The sequence below is a fragment of the Bos javanicus genome, chromosome 4, assembly GCF_032452875.1.
Source record: "Bos javanicus breed banteng chromosome 4, ARS-OSU_banteng_1.0, whole genome shotgun sequence".
Classification (NCBI taxonomy): domain Eukaryota; kingdom Metazoa; phylum Chordata; class Mammalia; order Artiodactyla; family Bovidae; genus Bos; species Bos javanicus.
Window position 1 is genome coordinate 76,743,323 of NC_083871.1, and position 20,033 is coordinate 76,763,355.

Here is a 20,033-nt window from a genome sequence, read left to right on the forward strand (position 1 = left end):
TTCTAAGACATTTTTTGAGGCAAATTATCTGTGAATATGTAGGTTCTCTTTTTAATAACTCTTCAGCACAAACTGCATATTCTTATTAAATGGACACAAATATTCAGGACAGTTTATACTTCATACAGAATTGAAAATCTTCCGGTGAACACTAAGTCATGATTTTAAAAGTTTGGTTGCTGATGGTAGAAACTACTTGACTGAATTAAGTATCTGGGATTAATCCTTGAAAAACAGATATCTCCACACTTTTTAAAAAAGAATGACTTCATTTTCTAATTCTCAAATTCTTCTAAAAACAACTGTCTAATTCTTAAGTGGGTCAATTTAAAAAAGAAGAATGGGGAAAGATACAGCATGCAGGCAATAATCAAAAGAAACTGGAGTGTCTAGATTAGCATCAAATAGGCAGACTTCAGAGCAAACAAAGACAAGAAGGAACACTGCGTGATGGAGAAGCATCAATTCACAGAAATCCTAAATGTATATGCAAAACTCAGAACCTCAAAATACTTGAGGCAAAAGCTGATCAAACTGAAAGAACTGATTTTTGAGCTTAAATTCTGTAGCCACTCACAGCCTGCCTGTCTCGATTTCTGTTCCACCTCCCCCCAGCTCAACCTCTTGGGAAAACCACTCCCAGTTAAATCCAACTGTCTGACAGCTCTTTGCACCTGTTGCTGAATGGAGCTGGAGAACAGGACACAGTCATGCTAATTAGGCTTACTTTAAATTCATGACATTCCAGTGGATCCTTAATGTTACCATTTTCCCAAGCCATTCCTCTATCCCCCTACCCCCTGCAATGAGATCTCTATTTTCCCTCCTCTCCTCCCACCTGTGTTGGTTTTTCTCTTTTCCCCACTGATAACTCAGCCTTTTTTTTTTTCTTTTTTAGTTTCTCATGACCTCACTCACCACTTCGGTAATTTCATCCAATCTCATTGTTTCAAATACAAAATATATTCCTTTCTTAAGGCTGTATTACCACAAATGAGGTGGCTTAAAATAACAGAAATTCATTATGTCTGAGTTCTGGGGGGCAGAAGTCTGAAAGAAGGGGTCAGCTGGGCCAGTTTCCTCCAAGACACTAAGTAGACTCCTTCCCCCTGCCCGCTAGCACACCGTGGTGCCAACAATCTTTAGTGTTCCTTGGCTTCCAACTACCTTTCTCCCATGTCTGCCTCTCTTGAGAGGCATTCTCCTCTCTGTTTGTATCTGTGTCTTTTCCCGTCCATGGACACCCCTCTCTGGATTTAAGACCTCCTCTCATCCTGTGTAAGCTCATTATATCTAATTACATCTGCTGCTGCTGCTAAGTTGCTTCAGTCGTATCCGACTCTGTGTGACCCCATAGACGGCAGCCCACCAGGCTCCCCCGTCCCTGGGATTCTCCAGGCAAGAACACTGGAGTGGGTTGCCATTTCCTTCTCCAATGCATGAAAGTGAAAAGTGAAAGTGAAGTCGCTCAGTCGTATCCGACTCTTCGCAACCCCATGGACTGCAGCCTACCAGACTCCTCTGCCCATGGGATTTTCAAGGCAAGAGTACTGGAGTGGGATGCCATTGCCTTCTCCGAATTACATCTGCAAAGATATTTAAAACTAAGTTCACCTGCCATGTGTACCTGAATTTTGAGGTATCACTATTTAATTCAGTATACTTCACTCTCTGTCCTCCAAAAGTTGACATCTGCCATGCATACAAAATACATTCACCTCATCTTAAAATCCTCCATTCCAGAATTAACTCAAAATTTCATCTAAATATGATCAACTCAAAAAGTTCCCAGTCCCATCATCTACTTACCTAAATGGCCCAGATGGTTGATACTGAGGGTGTGACCCATCCTGGGGCAAAATCCCTCTTCATGGGTAGACCTTTTAAACTAGAAAGAATGTTATCTGCTTCTGAAATGCAATGGTGAGACAGGCATAGGATAGGCATTTCCATTTCAAAAGGGAGAAACTGGAAGGAATGAAAGGGTCATGGGTCCCAAGCAAGTCCAAAACTCAGCAGGGAAAATTCCACCAGGTTTCAGGACCTGACAATAATCCACTGTTATTTGATTCTCTACCCTCTGGGCCTGCAGAGAAGAAAATCAAAACAATTAAAAAACTTCCTATAAAGAGAACTTCAGGCCCAGATGGTTTCACTGATAAACACTACCAAATATATAAAGTAATATCAAGATTCTATACAAACTCTCCCAGAAATAAGATATTACCAGGGAAAAAACTATAGATTAATAACATTCATGAACACAGATGCAAAAATTCTGAAAAAATATGTTAGTAAACCAGGTTCATAAATACATAAAATAATACACCATGACCAAAGGGCCGGGGGAAGAGATGGGGGGCAGGGGTGGTTGCTATCTCAGGAATGCAAGGCTGGTTTAACATTTGAAAATAATTCTATGTAATTTACCAGACTAATAAACTAAAAAAGAAAAGCTACAGATCACTTTAATAGATTCAGTAAGGCATTGGACAAAAGTCAATATCTATTCCTAAAAATTGCTCTCTGTGCAAAATAGGAAGAGAGAAGAACTTTGTCATCCTGCTAACTGTCATCCATGCAAAACCTATAGCTAATATCAAACTTGATTATGAAAGTCTGAATGTTTTTCCCCCAAAATCAGAAACAAAACAAGGAGGTCCTCTTTTACCATTCCAAATCAAGCATCATACTAGAAGTTCCAGCCAAGGTAACGAGGCAAGAGAAAGTAAAAGCATCAAAATTGGAAAAAAAAAAAAGAAAAGAAGTAAAACTTTTTTATTCACAGATGATATAATAAATAATAGAACTACTAGAACTAATAAGTAAGTTTTACATAGTTGCAGGATATAAAATCAATATACCCATATTAATTGTATACTAGCAATAAAAACTTAGAAATTTAAACTTTAAAAATATACCATTTACAACCACATCCAAAAAATATGATATAGTTAGGAATATGTCTGAAAAAACATATGAAAGACTTAAACACTGAAAAATACAAAGTATTGCTAAGAGAAAATAAAGAATTCCTAAATAAGTCTATACATATATACTGTGTTTATGAGTCTGAAGACTCAGTACTGTTAAGGGGTCAATTCTTCTCAAATTGATCTCTAGACTCAGAGAAGTCCTAACCAAAATTCTGGTAGCCATATTTATAAAGAGAAAAATTGAAAATTTGGTTCTAAAATGTATGTGAAAATTACAAGACTTGAAAAGCCAAAACAATTTTTTAATAAAAAAAAGACAAATTTGGAGGATTAGTACTATATGATTTTAAGATTATTATAGAGCTACAGTAAGTAAAAACAGTATGATACTGACATAAAGATAGACATATAGAGATGGCATAATGAACTGATAAATGGAACAGAACAAAGAATCTAAAAATACACTCATACATATACAGACAACTAATTTTCATCAAAGGCACAAAAGCAAGTCAGTGGAGAAGAATAGTCTTTTCAGAAAACGATGCTGGAAATAAAGATATACATATAACTTCAATTCAAACCTCACACCATATTTGAAGATTAACTCAAGTGGACCATAGGCCTAAACGTAAAAGCTAAAATTGTAAAACTTTTAGAAGAAAACAAGATAAACCCTTTGTGTGTGACCTTAAGTTGGCCAAAGATTTCTTAAATGCAACACTAAAAGCATAATTTATAAGAGAAAAAAGACAAACTGCACTTTATAAAATTAAAATCTTCACTCTCCATAAGACCTTGTTAAAACCTTGAATGACCAGCCACAGACTGGGAGAAAACAGTTGTTAATCATATATTCAGTAGAGAAGGAATTGTATCCAAAAATATATAAAGAAATCTCAAACTTCAATAAGAAAACAATCAGCCCAATTTTTTTAAATGGGTAACAATTTGAACAGACACTTCACAAGTGAGAAGATACACAGACAACAGATTAGCACAAAGCAAATGCTCAACATCCTTAGTCATTAAGGCAATGCAAATTAAAACCAAAACGAGATACCATTATTTAACTAATAGAATGGCTAAGATTAAAAAGACTGCCCATCCCAACTGTTGGCAACTGGAACTCCCACGCACTACCGGTGGGAATGAACATGATATAGTCATTCTGGAAAACAGTTTGACAGTTTGTTCACTTCACAAACATCAAAAATATATATATGTATATTCTATATATGAATATATATGAGTGGACATATATGACTATATATGTTACATATATATGATTATATATAATATAATCCAGGTATTTCATTACCAGTATTTACCTAGGAGAACTTAAAACTTGCATCCATACAAATATTTGTCCATGAATCTTCACAGCAGTTTCATGTTTAATAGCCAAAGAATGAAAACAACACAAATATACACCAACAGGTTAACAGACTTAAAAAACCAGGATTGTACCTATACAATGGGATTCAACTCCACAACAACAAAAATGAACTACTTATTTATCCCTGACTCAACAGGGATAAATCTCAAAATATTAATAATTATGCTGAGTAAAAGAAGCCAGACTAAAAACAGTCTATAATGTATAATTCCATTCACTGAAAATTCCAGAAAATGCCAACTAATCCAGAGTGACAGAAAGGAGATCACTGGCTGGGAGGTGACAGGATGTATGTTGGTGCCAACTGAATGAAAAATGCCCGCCAAATCTTCCTTGCTCCCTATTTGCCAGGGAAAGACTTTGTTATGTCCATGGACAATTTGAAGACTGCATACTATCCCCAAAGAGAGCAGAAACTAAAAACATGCAAACATTTGAACTAAGGAATCAGGCATCTGAGGGGAGCAGGTGCTCTGTGCTGCCATTCATTTGAGAATAAAACTTCTAATATAAGGTTTGTTCAGGTGGCTATGAGAATACAGGAATAAACTCTTAACTTCCCACAGAGTGGGCATGACTGTTTCCAAGAGTTAACCCTTCCATAGATGCCATGAGATCCACAGCAGCACCCTTTCAGAAACCTGTTCCAGGTCAGAAGCCAGTAAGGGGAGGAAAGAGTCAGCAGGTGGGCAAACATTCAGATTTCCTGTGATCAAGGTCCCAATCTCCTTTTTTGTTCCCGAAGTTTCAGCTTGAACAAAAGCTGGATTTGAAACACACATAGGAATTGCCCTACTGTGAATAACCAGAACAGAGAAACAGCCCTTGCCCTGTAAATGACTGTGTGGACATGGGTACTGGGCCCATGGGGAGAACAATGCTCTTGGGAGAGAAAAGGCTGTGGCACAGAATCACTGTGCTGGACAGAAACCTGCCTTTCCACCCCTAACCCCTGGAGAGCAGGGGTTGGGGGGCGGGGCAGTCCCAGAAGGCTTGTCTTCTGCTCAGAACATGCCCAAGCCCTTTCTCTGGAGGCCTTCCATTCATCTCCAAATTGTCAGCAAAGCAGGATGGCACTAACTTTGAAGTGCCCACTCTAATGCCACCAGTGCCACCTTCTCAATTCAGTTTATTGAACTTTTCTCTCTTCTCTTCCACACCTCAGAGGTCCACTTCCTCTGACACATGCCAACACCAGTGCTGTCCATTCCGAAGCCTCCCTCATCCCTCCAGGTACACAGAGCTGAGGTCCTTGCATGCTCATCAGTTCAGTTCAGTTCAGTCGCTCAGTTGTATCCGACTCTTTGCAACCCCATGAGTCGCAGCATGCCAGGCCTCCCTGTCCATCACCAACTCCCGGAGTTCACTCAGACTCACGTCCATCGAGTCAGTGATGCCATCCAGCCATCTCATCCTCTGTCGTCCCCTTTTCCTCCTGCCCCCAATCCCTCCCAGCATCAGAGTCTTTTCCAATGAGTCAACTCTTCCCATGAGGTGGCCAAAGTACTGGAGTTTCAGCTTTAGCATCATTCCTTCCAAAGAAATTCCAGGGCTGATCTCCTTCAGAATGGACTGGTTGGATCTCCTTGCAGTCCAAGGGACTCTCAAGAGTCTTCTCCAACACCACAGTTCAAAAGTATCAATTCTTCAGCACTTAGCTTTCTTCACAGTCCAACTCTCACATCCATACATGACCACTGGAAAAACCATAGCCTTGACTAGACAGACCTTTGTTGGCAAAGTAACGTCTCTGCTTTTGAATATGCTATCTAGGTTGGTCATAACTTTCCTTCCAAGGAGTAAGCGTCCTTTAATTTCATGGCTGCAGTCACCATCTGCAGTGATTTTGGAGCCCCCCAAAATAAAGTCTGACACTGTTTCCACTGTTTCTCCATCTATTTCCCATGAAGTGATGGGACCAGATGCCATGATCTTCATTTTCTGAATGTTGAGTTTTAAGCCAACTTTTTCACTCTCCGCTTTCACTTTCATCAAGAGGCTCTTTAGTTCCTCTTCACTTTCTGCCATAAGGGTGGTGTCATCTGCGTATCTGAGGTTATTGATATTTCTCCTGGCAATCTTGATTCCAGCTTGTGCTTCTTCCAGCCCAGCATTTCTCACGATGTACTCTGCATATAAGTTAAATAAGCAGGGTGACAATATACAGCCTTGACGTAGTCCTTTTCCTATTTGGAACCAGTCTGTTGTTCCATGTCCAGTTCTAACTGTTGCTTCCTGACCTGCATACAAATTTCTCAAGAGGCAGGTCAGGTGGTCTGGTATTCCCGTCTCTTTCAGAATTTTCCACAGTTTATTGTGATCCACACAGTCAAAGGCTTTGGCATGGTCAATAAAGCAGAAATAGATGTTTTTCTGGAACTCTCTTGCTTTTTCCATGATCCAGCAGATGTTGACAATTTGGTCTCTGGTTCCTCTGCCTTTTCTAAAACCAGCTTGAACAACTGGAAGTTCACGGTTCACATATTGCTGAAGCCTGGCTTGGAGAATTTTGAGCATTACTTTACTAGCGTGTGAGATGAGTGCAATTGTGCGGTAGTTTGAGCATTCTTTGGCATTGCCTTTCTTTGGGATTGGAATAAAAACTGACCTTTTCCAGTCTTGTGGCCACTGCTGAGTTTTCATGGGCATGCTCATACCCCTCTTTAAATTCAACTCCAATGCCACCACTTCTTGAAGCTCCTTCCATAGGAAAGTCTGTACCCCTCGTCCTCGGAGTCACAAATAGACTTAGTAAACTCTGCTGTATTTCCCAGGTCATACTGCCCACCACTGTCTGGTCCCCATCAGTCTTTCCAGCAGCCTGTGAGACCCTGTGGCCAGCACATGGAGGTGCTCAGTTCGAGGACAGATAAACTCTTAATGGTGTCATTTGTAGGTTATGGTGATTTCTAGTGTTCTTCCCAGCAGTAGTGTCCTCCATGCATGCGTGATCAGATAGCTTCAGTCATGTCCGACTCTTTGCCACCCTATGGACTGAACCCGCCAGGCTCCTCTGTCCATGGGATTCTAAAGCCAAGAAGACTGGAGTGGGTTTCCATGCCCTCCTCCAGTGGAATCTTCCCGACCCAGGGATCAAACCCACATCTCCTGTGTCTCCTGAATTGCAGGCAGATTCTGTACCTCGGAGCCACTGGGGAAGCCCAGTGCATCCCCAAATTCAGGGATGCATCCACAAATTCAGGAGGCTTACCTAGCAGACCATCTGATAGAGGAGAAATTAGGTTCCCTTTCCCTACCCCCACATCTCCTAGTGGGAAATGGCAAAGCTTTAGGCAGAATGGCACCCATCCCTGAAACAGGTCTGTAACATCACTCCCCTCTAGGAGTTAGAACGTTTCTGTTCAAAGCCTACTCTGGCAGGTAAACCTGACAGCTACACCTCTGGGATGTGGAAGAGAGAGCTCGCTGCTAGAGGCAGGGAGAGAGACGGTAGGGTGGCATGTCCAGCTAGGGCAGAAGAGAAGCAAGGGAGGCAGATGTCATATGGAGACAAGGTGTCTGTGAGCTGAGCAGTGGGCTCCAAGAAATGAGCAGCTTCTGTCATGAGGTGAAGATAATCAGGCTGACCCCAGCAATCACCAATCATAACCAGGCCAGCTGAACTCTGTTAGTGAAAAGGAAATGTCCCATCCTGTCTCCTGTCCTTCATGCCAATGGTTGTCTGCTACAATTCAGCAATATGCCAAGTACCTTCCCCAGGGGGAAAAGCCATCTTTCCTACTAACTGCTATAGTTTATGTTATAACCATAAACTCCAGATTAATTAAAGTTGAACAAAATTAGTATGCCATAAAATTAAGTTTTATCCCATTCAAGATCCCAAGTTTACCCTGCAACAATTACATTGGAGGGGGGGAAGGGGGGCCATGGGGAGGGGTGTGGTTCCCTGCAGTTGTGTCAAATAAAAATGACTAAAATTGAAATACAATCTTTCCCACATCACTGCCACAGATTTACTTACTTCCTGTTGCAAGATTTCAGAAAAAAAGGCCATGACAGTCTATAAAACGTGGTTGTGGAATGTTATTGAAAGTTAAAATATAACCTTTAGTTTTCTTGGTCTTTGGTTTGTTGGAGGACATCCTGGCGCTTAGGCGCCCCCTAGGGACTCCCTCGCAGAACACTCACCTTTTTTCCAAATGCAAGGCCAGGGTGACTTAGACATTCTCCCTGGGCGTCCCTTGTCCACTACTCAGATGATAATGCTGGTAAAAAGTGTCATACTGACCAAAGACCAGCTCATCCCATGTATAGCACAGTACTAAACAGAGGTGGACTTGCCACTCCAAGATTCTTTTGATGTAGAAACCATCTAAAATATCAGTCAAGTTATCCATGGTTAATTATTAAGGAGCAAGTTTTGTTTCCTTTAACTTTCCAATGAAATTGAAGACTCTGTTCTTGTTCTTGGCTGTCAAAGCAGATGACATACGGATGCAGAAGTAGTACAGGAGAAAGGGAATAAAGAGTAATGGTTATGGCACAGTTCACAATAAAGAGGGCAATCTAGTCTGAGTTCTGGGTGGGGTACGGTGGGTAACAGAAATGAGGGGCTGTGGCTTTGTGGACTGGGGGAGGCAAAATCCTCTGTTTGCCTTTGATCTCCTCTCCTTTGTAGAACCTCAATAATTGCGTGTGTGTGTGTGTGTGTGTGCGTGTTAGTCACTCAGGTGTCCAACTCTGTGCGATCCCATGGACTTTAGTCAGCCAGGCTTCTCTGTCCATGGAATTCTCCAGGCAAGAATACAAGCATGGGTTGCCAGCCCTTCTCCAGGGGATCTTCCTGACCCAGGGATCAAACCTGGGTCTCCTGCATTGCAGGCAGATTCTTTAACATATGAGCCACCAGGGAAGACTCTCAATTATTACTATTATTATTTATTTGGTATGAGTAAATTGGCCTTGCCAATTTCTAAAAGGAGGCTAGCTATGGTGATACACACACACACACACACACACACACACACACACTCAAAGAGGAGAGCTCTGGCCAGGGTGGAGGAAGAATATGGGAGGTTTCTGTCATGAGGTGAAGATAACCAGGCTGACCCCAGCTATCACCAATCATAATCAGGCCAACTGAATTCTGTTAGTGAAAAGGGATATGTCCCATCCTGTTTCCTGTCCTTTATGGACAAGAGGGAACGCAAGGAGGTCCTCATTTGATGTTTCTACTGCAAACTGAAAAAGGCTCCTCCTAGATGCCTATCCTCCTCCTAGCCGGGGAGTATCCGTTTTCCGCAGCGTCCAGGAGACTTCGCTCCCGTGGTGTTATCGCGGGTTGCCACTGCTGATCCACAGGCTCTTTTTAAGAACCTTGAAAGTGTATTGATAATTCCCAATTCAATCCTGGACCACTGGCGTCCTCTGTTGGTCACCTAAGGAAGGGGAGGGCAGACACCCTTGAAAAGACTCGCACGGAGCTGGCCCACTGGATTCGCGGAGACTTCGGGGAGCAATTGTGCCCTCCGGCTCACCACCCCCCGCCCCCCACCCTGCATAATGCGAAGTGTTCAGATTACACAGACGAGCGAGACTCCCCGAGTCTCCATTTAAACGCACCGCTGGGAACTTGAAAAAAAACTAGCCTGAAAAAAAAGTGAATATCACCAATTTTAAGGACTGTTCAGTTATTAATTACGCTTCAGCAATGCTCGTTTTATTGTTTTTTTTTTTTTATTCTTTTGTTGTGAATATAAGCTCTATTTGAAAACCTCATCAGGGAAAATACCTAAAACAAAGACAAGCGTGATGTCAAATCTCTGACAAACCCATTTGCCGCCGGTCCACTTTAGTAACCAGGGACTTGCAGACACCCGTAAAGTGCGAACCCTCATGGCATTGAGAAGTCTATCTGGAAAGAGGGAAGACAACGTGCGCACCTGCAGACGCGCATTTGTGGGGGGCGAGGTGCTTGTGGTAAAGCCCCAAGTCCTTGGCTCCCTGAGACCTAAATTCGAATCGGGCATCCTCATTCAGAAATGCATCCTCCACCCCCCGACCAGAGGAATTAAATTTTTCAAAGTTTTGCAAAGTACACACGGTGAGAAGCTGCGCTCACCAGTTTCCTTGACACCATTTCGACGCGGAGCGACCTCAGCCTGGGCCACAGAGAGAGAAGGGCGGTTGCAAGGGAGTGGCCCAGGTCAGGGTCGCTGGCGTGGCCTGGGGCGCAGGAGACCCCGGGACGACCAAGACGCCTGTGTGGCCGGAGGCACCTGGGACTGCAGACTGGTGGGGCTGCCAGGTTTCCGGGAATGGGGGGGGGGGGCGGCGGTGGTGGGGGCGCCGGGCTTGCAGTAGCGAAACAGGTGCCTGCCGGGGCGGCCGCGGGCTATGCGCCCCCGCACTCGACCCTGCAACACAGGGCTAGGCGCGGGTCGGCGGAGCCGGGTCTGCGCCGGCCCGCCCCCGCCCCCCGCCCCGCAGCCGGCGCGCCGTTCCGGGGCGTGTCCTCGGCCGCCCGGCTTCTATATAGCGGCCGGCTCGCCCCGGACCGCCCAGATGCGAGCGCAGCAGCTATTCCAAGCTGAGTGTCAGCCCTTGCCGGCCCCGCTCGTACAGCCTCGCTCAGCTCGCTGCCGCCCAGTCCCCGCGCCCCCCGGCAGGACGAGCATCCGGCCCCCGCGGCGGGCGCCATGCTGCGGGCACGCCCCGCGCTCTGGGCTGCGGCTTTGACCGCACTGACGTTGCTCCGCGGACCGCCGGCGGCACGAGCTGGGGCGGGCACGATGGGCGCCGGCCCAGTGGTGCGCTGCGAGCCGTGCGACGCGCGTGCCGTTGCCCAGTGCGCGCCGCCGCCCCCCTCGCCCCCGTGCGCCGAGCTGGTGCGCGAGCCGGGCTGCGGTTGCTGTCTCACGTGCGCGCTGCGCGAGGGTCAGCCTTGCGGCGTCTACACCGAGCGCTGTGGCTCCGGCCTCCGCTGCCAGCCGCCGTCTGGCGATCCGCGCCCGCTACAAGCGTTGTTGGACGGCCGCGGGCTCTGCGCCAACGCCAGCGCCGTCGGCCGCCTGCGCCCTTACCTGCTACCGTCCGCGTCAGGTGAGCTGCCCGCGCCATATGCGCTGCCGAAGCGCAGCCCTGGGCTAAGGTCAGAGGTGGTGCCACTTCGTAGCTCTTCCCGCCCCAAGGGTTGTACATGGGAAAGCTGAATCCTCAAGACTCGAGGGCGCTTGCCGGAGGTACCTTTCCGACCGGCCTTCTACTCTCTTCGTTCTTTGAGTTGCGAGTTCTTGTAAATTGTAAACCTCTTTCGGCGAAAACGGATTATAGATTCCCTGGGGAGGGAGGGAGCAGATTTGGAGGTTAGTGGTCAATGGGGAGGTCATGGACGGAGGAGACTCTCCGGCCATTCATGCAGGCGCCGCGCGGAAATGTGGGCGTGTACTGTGTGGCCCAATTCCGATTTGGGTTTCCCACGAGCTAAGAACGAATGTGTCCGCGCGGACGATTCTTGCGGACCTAGAGGCGCAGAGGACGGGACCGGGTGCATTTGGACCGGGAATGTGGGCAGGCACGTTGTAGAAAATGGTACCTGGCTTTAACAGTACTGATATATGCACAGATCACAGTTTGCAAAGCAGTGTCCCGTCCAGGGGTGTCCCAAAACCAGGGAGGTGGGAACCGGGTATATCTTCTGCAGTCGGACAACCTGACGTTCAGAAAAAAGTGACTCTGGAGGTGGCAGGTGTTCCTCTAACTTTGAAGCATGCTTAGCCAGCCTCAGTCCTGTGAGTGAAGAAGTTTCCACATCGCTGAAGGCGAGGAGAAAAAGCCCCCACCTCCAACCTCCAGCTGTACAGAGCACAGTAGGCTAGCCTCCACCCGCCCCAACATCCGTGGCTAGAAGGATGGAAGTCCCCTTCTAATTTCCCTCCGTGCAGGTTTCCTCTCCCAGGTGAGGCTATTTCCTCTCCAAGACTAGTGGAAAAGGTAAAATTACAACTGCCTAAAACTTACACTGGGTATAGTAGACTGTTAGAATTCCTGGGTGTGTTTGACACTCAGGGCAGTTGGGTCATTTGCTGTGTGTGTACTTCACTGCTACTGTGCATTTTTGGAAATTCAAAAGGTGATCTTAGAAGTTGTTACAGATATTATCATTTGGGCCCAGACTTTCATAGGCATTATGATTACTGTCATAGGATCTCTATAGTATAGGTTGATGTAGTTTATTATAAAATTACAAAAAGATCTAAGTGACTTCTCAAATTCGCTTGAGGGGGGAGAAGTAAATTTAAGTCAGTCAAAAGTTTAAGACCATTATCTGTGGCTTAAATGGAAGGGGTTGCTCTTTGTGCTTGTCAGCAGGCATTAGAAAGAAACCAAAAGAAATTACTCAAGAGTTCTTGAAAAAGAAATGCAAATACATTCATTTACATATTCTTAGCATTCCCCTTTGGCCCAGTACTTCCCTGAAAAGAGAAAACTAAGATGAAAGGAAATTGAAACCAAATTAAAAACTTACTGTATCAGATCTGAGCTGGTTGAATTTGTGCTTTCCCAGACACCAGACCCTTTGGGAACTTTGCCACTTCTCTTCAAGGAACTGTTTCTTTTCCTGGGTGAGGAAATCAGAACCAGAGGGAATGGGGACTTCTCCAAACTCCCCGGTGAGCACACCTGTCCAAAGAGCCTCCTGAAGAGAGAACAGTTTCTGCAACAGAGCAGAGTATCTTTCAACCTTACTCAACCCTCCAGAAGCATTCTCCAAGCTAAAGCGAGGCATTTGCTCCTCAGAGCCCGGAGCCAGAAGCCTTGGCGGGCTTCCAGGAGGGTGGGCAGGCTGCCATCTCGAGAGATGGATGTGTTCTCGGGAGGGTAGAGAACTGGTCAGCTGCAGCAGTACACTCGGCACCTCAGGTGTAGTAGACACGGGATCAGACAGTGAACTGAGCCCCACCTGGGAGGATGGCCTCAGGGCACTGCTTGTCAGAGTGAAGCCATCCTGTGACAGATACGTGGCTACACAGAACCAGGCAAAAGGAAGGGGCTCTCTACTGGCCCTTCTCCCTTAACATCCCAGGTTCATCCAGGAAAAGAAATGGGCAGAGCATCCTGGCTCCACATCAGCTGTACATTTAGTCAGAGTCCTTGACATTCCAGTGGCATTGTGGACATTCCAATGCCCATAGCAAGTGTGTCTGCATTAGATCTACAGTCAGAGATCTGCAGGAAGTGGCTTCCTTCCCAGAGTGAAGCTCTTTGGCACAGAGGATTGTAAGCCTTGAGAGATGGAGATGTCCTTGTCCCCTCTGCTCCTGTGCAAAGGGGGTAGGAAGGACTTATCCAGGACAGTGCCCCAGGATGCACGGGGTCTGTGTAGCTCTCCTGAGTGTTCCAGACCCTACCTGGACAGTGAGTAAGAGATGCAACAGTGAACACCATATAGAACACTACCAGACAGGCCTCCTGAGTCCAGGTGCCTGAGGTAAAGCTGCTTTGCAGAGAATTCAGTTTCTCCATCTGAGCCCTTTACCTGGTAGCACTTAGGACAGGCTGGAATCAGAATCCCTGGGGCTTGCTGACTCCCAGATGCTGCCATCACCCAAGTGCTTCTGATGCAGCAAGTCCAGGTGGGGCGAAGATATGCTTGTCCACAAGTCCCACACCCCCAGGAGGCCTGCTCTAAAGTAGCCCTACCAGAGTTCTGAATGGGCCTGAGCCTTCACTGACTCAGGTCTGGCCCCTCCTGGTGGAGGGTGAGAGATACGGAAAAGCTGAGAGCATGAAAAGCATTTTCTTCAGCAGCACATATGTTGTAGAAGCACACCACATTTAATTTTTAAAAGATGACTTCTTGAGGCCAAGGGAGTACCATTCACCACTAATATTATGGAATAATACTTTACCGCGGTGTTTTTTCTAAACTTATTTGGAATTGTTGAGTCACGTTTCTGTATGGATCAGACTTGATCAAAATGGTAAGATTTTGAAAAGACGGTCATTAAATATCAATGACCGTCAAGTCTGTGCCTCCTTGTGTCCTCCAAGGAAATGGCAGTGAGTCGGAAGAAGACCACAGCATGGGGAGCACAGAGAACCAGGCTGGCCCCAGCACACACCGGGTGCCCGTCTCCAAATTCCACCCCGTCCACACCAAGATGGATGTCATCAAGAAAGGTCATGCCAAGGACAGCCAGCGCTACAAGGTTGACTACGAGTCTCAGAGCACAGACACCCAGAACTTCTCCTCTGAGTCCAAGCGTGAGACAGAATACGTGAGAGCTTTTCCTCTTGCTGATGTGGGGGTGGGGCCACCTGGCCTGGGTATCCAGAGATCACAGGGTCACCATTACTCAAGAGCCCAGCAGTTACTCCAGTGGTCCTGCTGAGGCACCAAGCAGCTGCAAGCCCCTCCCTACAGAAGGGATATTGGCCCTCCCCTATGGCAGAGATCCCAGGAGAATCAGTGCAGTGCTGTCCAGGCCTCGGCTGGGCAGAGCAGTGTTCTCACAAAGCTGGCCTCTTTTTGTCACTTGGCCTCTGAGTGTCCTGGCCTGTGTGTCCCTGTCCCAGTCCTGTAGCTTGCCCTGGGGAATCACAAGAGAGACGGGGCTGTGGTTGGCATCTGCACAGGAACGGTGACAACTAAATCAGACAAAAGATACTCGAGGAGCACGTGGTCAGTTCCCTGGGCGTCACAGGGTTTTATCAGACACAGAGTTCCCAGGTAACCCGTGCCTCCTCCCCAGGGGCCCTGCCGCCGGGAAATGGAAGACACGCTGAACCACCTCAAGTTCCTGAACATGCTCAGCCCCAGGGGCATCCACATTCCCAACTGCGACAAGAAGGGCTTCTACAAGAAAAAGCAGGTGAGCACCATCCAAGCAACTTGCTCCTATCCCTCCTCCACTGACATGGACGAGGGAACAGGCTTCCACCTGAGTCGTCTGGATGCAGCCCCTGCTCCCGCTCCTATCCCCCCCCCCCACCACACCCAAGACCTGAGGAGCTTCACATGAGTGTCTTCTCACCGTCCATGACTCCTTCCCAACCCACAGAACAGTGTAAGGCCTCCTGGGACCCCTGTACTAGCCGTGGAGGGACCAGGACATGTTAGCATTGCACCATGGAGGGACATTTTTTATCAGCAATTGTAGAGAATTCCCAAGAAGCCTGATGTGATGTCCTATGGCAGGAAGCTTCTTCTGAGGTCCCATGTCGGACCCTTATACACCCGTGCCTTCCTGATGGTGCCCAGCTGTACAGGATCAGACACATGGGAGATGTGTTCATTTGAAGGCACAGGGAGTGCACCTGTGTAGATTTCAGATCATGTTCTAACAGCATCTCAACTGACGTTTTAGTGGGACAACTCCTACCACAGTACCTGCAGAATTAATCACAGAACAGCACAGCCATGTTCAAAGTGTTGGTAGTAGTGACCTCAATCAGAGGGCCCCATCCTGTTCAGTGATCACTGAACAGATCTCGTTGGCCTCTTTGTATATTTCTATTAATCACTTATTTAGCAGACTTACCCTGAGAAGGTAGCACGTACACAGCTCGGGGCGTACGCTGAAAGACCCAGATGTGACAAGCACAGGGAAGATGGGGCATTGTCATGCCTCCCCCATTCAGCAGATAGACTTTGCAGGGCCAACAGGGTCCAGTGTCCACCCCTGTGAGACCCTGAGGGACACAAAACCACCAGGTCCCCTCGTTTTGGGGGGCACTCACATCCACCCATCACAGCCCCAGACACATGCTGTGCACACAAGGCCTTAATCAGTTGTGCTTTCTGAGGGTAGCAGAGACCACACTGGGAAGCCATCCTGGGTGCTGACCACCTGCCCCATTGATAGGACCCTCAAGGCAGGGCCTCCTCAGGGCTCATTTAATCTGTGCTCTGCCTGCAGTGCCGCCCTTCCAAGGGCAGGAAGCGGGGTTTCTGCTGGTGTGTGGATAAGTACGGGCAGCCCCTCCCGGGCTTCGACGTGAAGGGGAAAGGGGACGTGCACTGCTACAGCATGGAGAGCAAGTAGACTGTGGCCACGTAAGTGCTGGGGACTGGCAGATCCACAGGGGCACAGGACCCGGCCCTGGTGGGAGGGGACACCTGTAGATCCCAGGGGGTGGTGGCCTACACACAAGACAGAGCTCTCAATCTGCCCGGATGAGAGCAGGAGGGAGGGTCTGTGGCCAGGTTGTCTGAGAGACACCTCACATGCATGCTCCCACTGGGCTCTTCTGTCCATGGAATTTTCCAGGCAAGAATACTGGAATGGGTTGCCATTTCCTTCTCCAGGGAATCTTCCTAACCCAGGGATCGAACCCACATCTCTTGCATTTCCTGCATTGCAGGTGGATTCTTTACCACTGCACTACCTGGGAAGAGACACTTTGCTTCATTTTATTTTATTTTTTTTTTTTTTCACTTTGCTTCATTTTAAAGAACTTACAACACTTAAACATTCTTACACATGCAGTGTAAGATTTCCAAAGTTAAGCTTTTCCCCCACGAGCCTCATGGTTCATTTAATTTCACATGTAAATTGTTTTCATTGTTGAAAGAATGAGTTTCTAAAAGATGGTAGCATTTTTTTTTCTGGTAAAATACATTACAGGTCTCCTGAGTCAATGACTAGTATCATTTTAATATAAAGTTTACTTAAATCTAATATGAATGGAGACGGGAATGGCAACCCACTCCAGTATTCTTGCCTGAGAAATCCCATGGATGGAAGAGCCTGGCGGGCTATACTCCACGGGGTCGCAAGAGTTGGACATGATTTAGTGACCAAACCACCAGCACCACCAAACATAAAATTGGCCTTGTCCTAATTATACTTTGTTTGGTGACACTCTTAAGAGCCACAGAAAAATCAGATCAGTAAGATGAAAGTGTATCTGATTGTAGTATAAAATACCGCTTTTAATGAAAGATCTTATCAAAAATTAGTATCACTTAAAGCCCATCAGTCATACTTAACACTGCACTATCGTAGAACAAAACTCCTCAAGCAACAGGTACCAGCCCCAGGTTTTAGCAATGATGGGAACAATGAACATGTTTTTGGTTGAACTTTTTGTTGAACTTTTGTTTTCAGGCTTTATGAAAGGTATTTCCTTTGCAAACTAGTGACTGGTTTTGACTTGTGATTTCCTTGATTTTTGAGCAAGCTCATTAATAAATGAATCATTTGCTAAAAAAAATAATATGAAAATGAAATTTCAAACCATCGTGTGAAAGAATAAAATCATATTTCATTTTGTTTTCTTTTCATAACTGAGAGTCATTGGGAGAAAAAAAGAAATATATTTCATGGTCTCAAGACAAATTTAAGTAAACAGAAGAAAATGTCATTTTTAGTGATCAGTTCTGTTTCCTTGCAAGTTAAAAAAAAATAATTGAATTTTAGGGTGACTATGTTAGTGGACATTGTGGGCATCTCATGGAGTCCTCTGCTTCATTAAAAAGTGCAGGGTGAGCCTCTGCCCTGCCAAATGTGTGGGTGTCATGCCTGTTATTCCCAGGGTGGGCGTTGAGCCCTTTTGATTTTGGGGAGATTTATTTCAACACATTCCTTTTTCTTTCTGTTTTAGTTAATGTGGAGCTCAAATATGCCTTATTTTGCACAAAAGACTGCCAAGGACATGATCAGCAGCTGGCTACAGCCTCAACTTCTATTTCTTTTTGTGGTGAATTGATTTTTTTTTTTTAAACCAAAGTTTAGAAAGAGATGTTTGAAATGCCTAGTTTTCTTCCACATGGTGAACCTGGCATCTTTCCACTTTCCAGTAGTCAGTGAAACGCAGTTTGATTTTTCTCGTTGCTTCCTATAAAAATACTTGTAAGCTCAAGCACGGTGCAACCGTAAGCTCATGCTGCCCTGGGACCCTCCCCACCCATTCACCGCAGCCAACCCTCCACTTCATGCCTTAGCAACGCGTGTGGCTCATGTAGACGCGCTTCGTCTGCACTTGTAAGACGAGACAAGGCCTCATCAAGAAGAGGAACGCCCTGTCCTTTAATGCCTGCACATCCCGACACACCCACCCGGGGCTACTGGGGCCAGGGTCCCTGGACCAAGAAGATATTTTGTATCTTCAAGGGGCCTGCACTGCTTGGAAACAAGTGGAGAGAATCAAGTGGAATCTTGTTTGGGAAAAAAAAAAAATGACAAGAATGTTCTAGGGAACTCTGGAAACCGACAAAGGCGGGGATTTCTGACCCTTCTTTGTCAGGCAGCTTTCTGAAGACACGGGCTTTGCTGAAGCCCCATAGGGCAAGGGGGCAGGGCGACTTGCCAGAGGCATCACAAGTAATAGCCTGGCTCTCCAGATGACTGCGGAAAACAGTGTTTTCCCACTCAGCCATTCAAGAGCAAGTTTATTCTTGAAGATAAGCTCCTTGAAGGCAAAAAAGGTTTCTTTTCATTTCTCCCCTTTTGTCCTCCTTGGCACAGTATAAAAAATAATCATCCTGTATAACCTGGAAGACGAGTGGCTTGTTGGGGAGCCGGTCAGGGACGCTGGGAGCACAGAAAATCGCCCTTGCTTGGTGCACTTGGACTTCCTCCTTTTCTTTCTAAGTCACAAGTACACACAGAGTACCCTCTTCCTGACTGTTCACAGTGTATACGTCATCGTCCAAATATGATAGCACCTATACTAGATAATCCTAGATGAGTTGTAAGCATTGCTAGAGAATATAAACACAGCCACGACCGAGGGAGGGGGCTTGTGCACGGGGCTCGGCCACTCTCCTGGCGGCGCCCTCCCAAGTCTGCAGGAGAGCAGGGAGGGGTCCCTGGCCACCCCCCTGCAGCCTCTGGTTGGATCCATGCTGCACACAGCCCTCCTGGAGAACACAAAGGGATCTCAAAGATGTTCCGCCTACCTATTAGCTTTCCTTTATTTTTTTAATTAAGTTTTTGAGAAAAAAAAAAGTATTTTTGAAAAGTTTGTCTTGCAATGTATTTATAAATAGTAAATAAAATTTTTACCATAAAGAAATCCCCCTTCCTCCAGTTTTTGTGTTACTAACTAACCAGAGGGCAGTGGGGTTCCGGCTGTAGTTGGAACTTTCCAGCTTTCCCTGCTTGCATCTCTGGCAAGAGAACCCAAGGAGCCACCCCAGGGCTTTGCTGCTTACCCGTGGGGGCACTGGGTATGTCTGCAGTGAGCTGCTGGTTCTAGGAGGCCAGATTGCTGACCTGAGTGACCACCTGGCCCTCGTGGCCTTATCCTGTTGTCCTGTCTGTCACCACTCCGGGCAGCCTTCCTGGCTGAGCAGAAGGCAGGGAACACTCTGGAGCGTTCAGCCACACATCCTGTCCTGTGATCCACTCAGCCAACCCCTCTCTAGTCTGCAGAAGGGAGGGGATGCAGCCAGAAAGGGATAGAAACCCCAGGAGACAGTGGGCGGGGTTCCAGGATCTCTGTCCCCTCTCTGCAGCCTTGGAACAGTTGCCCCTTGTCACAGTGCCTCTTCAGGCAAAGTTCTGAGCCTGTGACTTCAAGCAATCTCCTGACCTGTTAGTAGAACATCTAAGGTGGGCCCTTTATCGCAGAGCTGTATGTGCTGAGCAGAGAGCTCTGTGGGTGCTCTGGGAACTGGGGGTGTGGGAGGTGGTCCTGGGGACCTGGGCAGGAACCTGGCAGGCCCTTTGGAGCCACTATGAGCTGTGAGCTGCTCAGGATGCTGAGTCTATAAGCCCTCTGGGCTTGTC

General features: G+C 46.6%; 1 protein-coding gene across 1 annotated transcript; it reads left to right on the top strand.

Annotated features, from left to right (window-relative positions):
• Positions 1-10,863: 10,863 nt before the first annotated feature.
• On the top strand, positions 10,864-19,317 carry IGFBP3 (insulin like growth factor binding protein 3). The gene is made up of 5 exons (XM_061414402.1): positions 10,864-11,397; positions 14,350-14,576; positions 15,051-15,170; positions 16,218-16,354; positions 17,905-19,317. The coding sequence occupies exons 1-4, from the start codon at positions 10,995-10,997 to the stop codon at positions 16,341-16,343; spliced, it is 876 nt and encodes a 291-aa protein (XP_061270386.1). The 5' UTR covers positions 10,864-10,994; the 3' UTR covers positions 16,344-16,354; positions 17,905-19,317.
• The last annotated feature ends 716 nt before the right edge of the window (positions 19,318-20,033 follow it).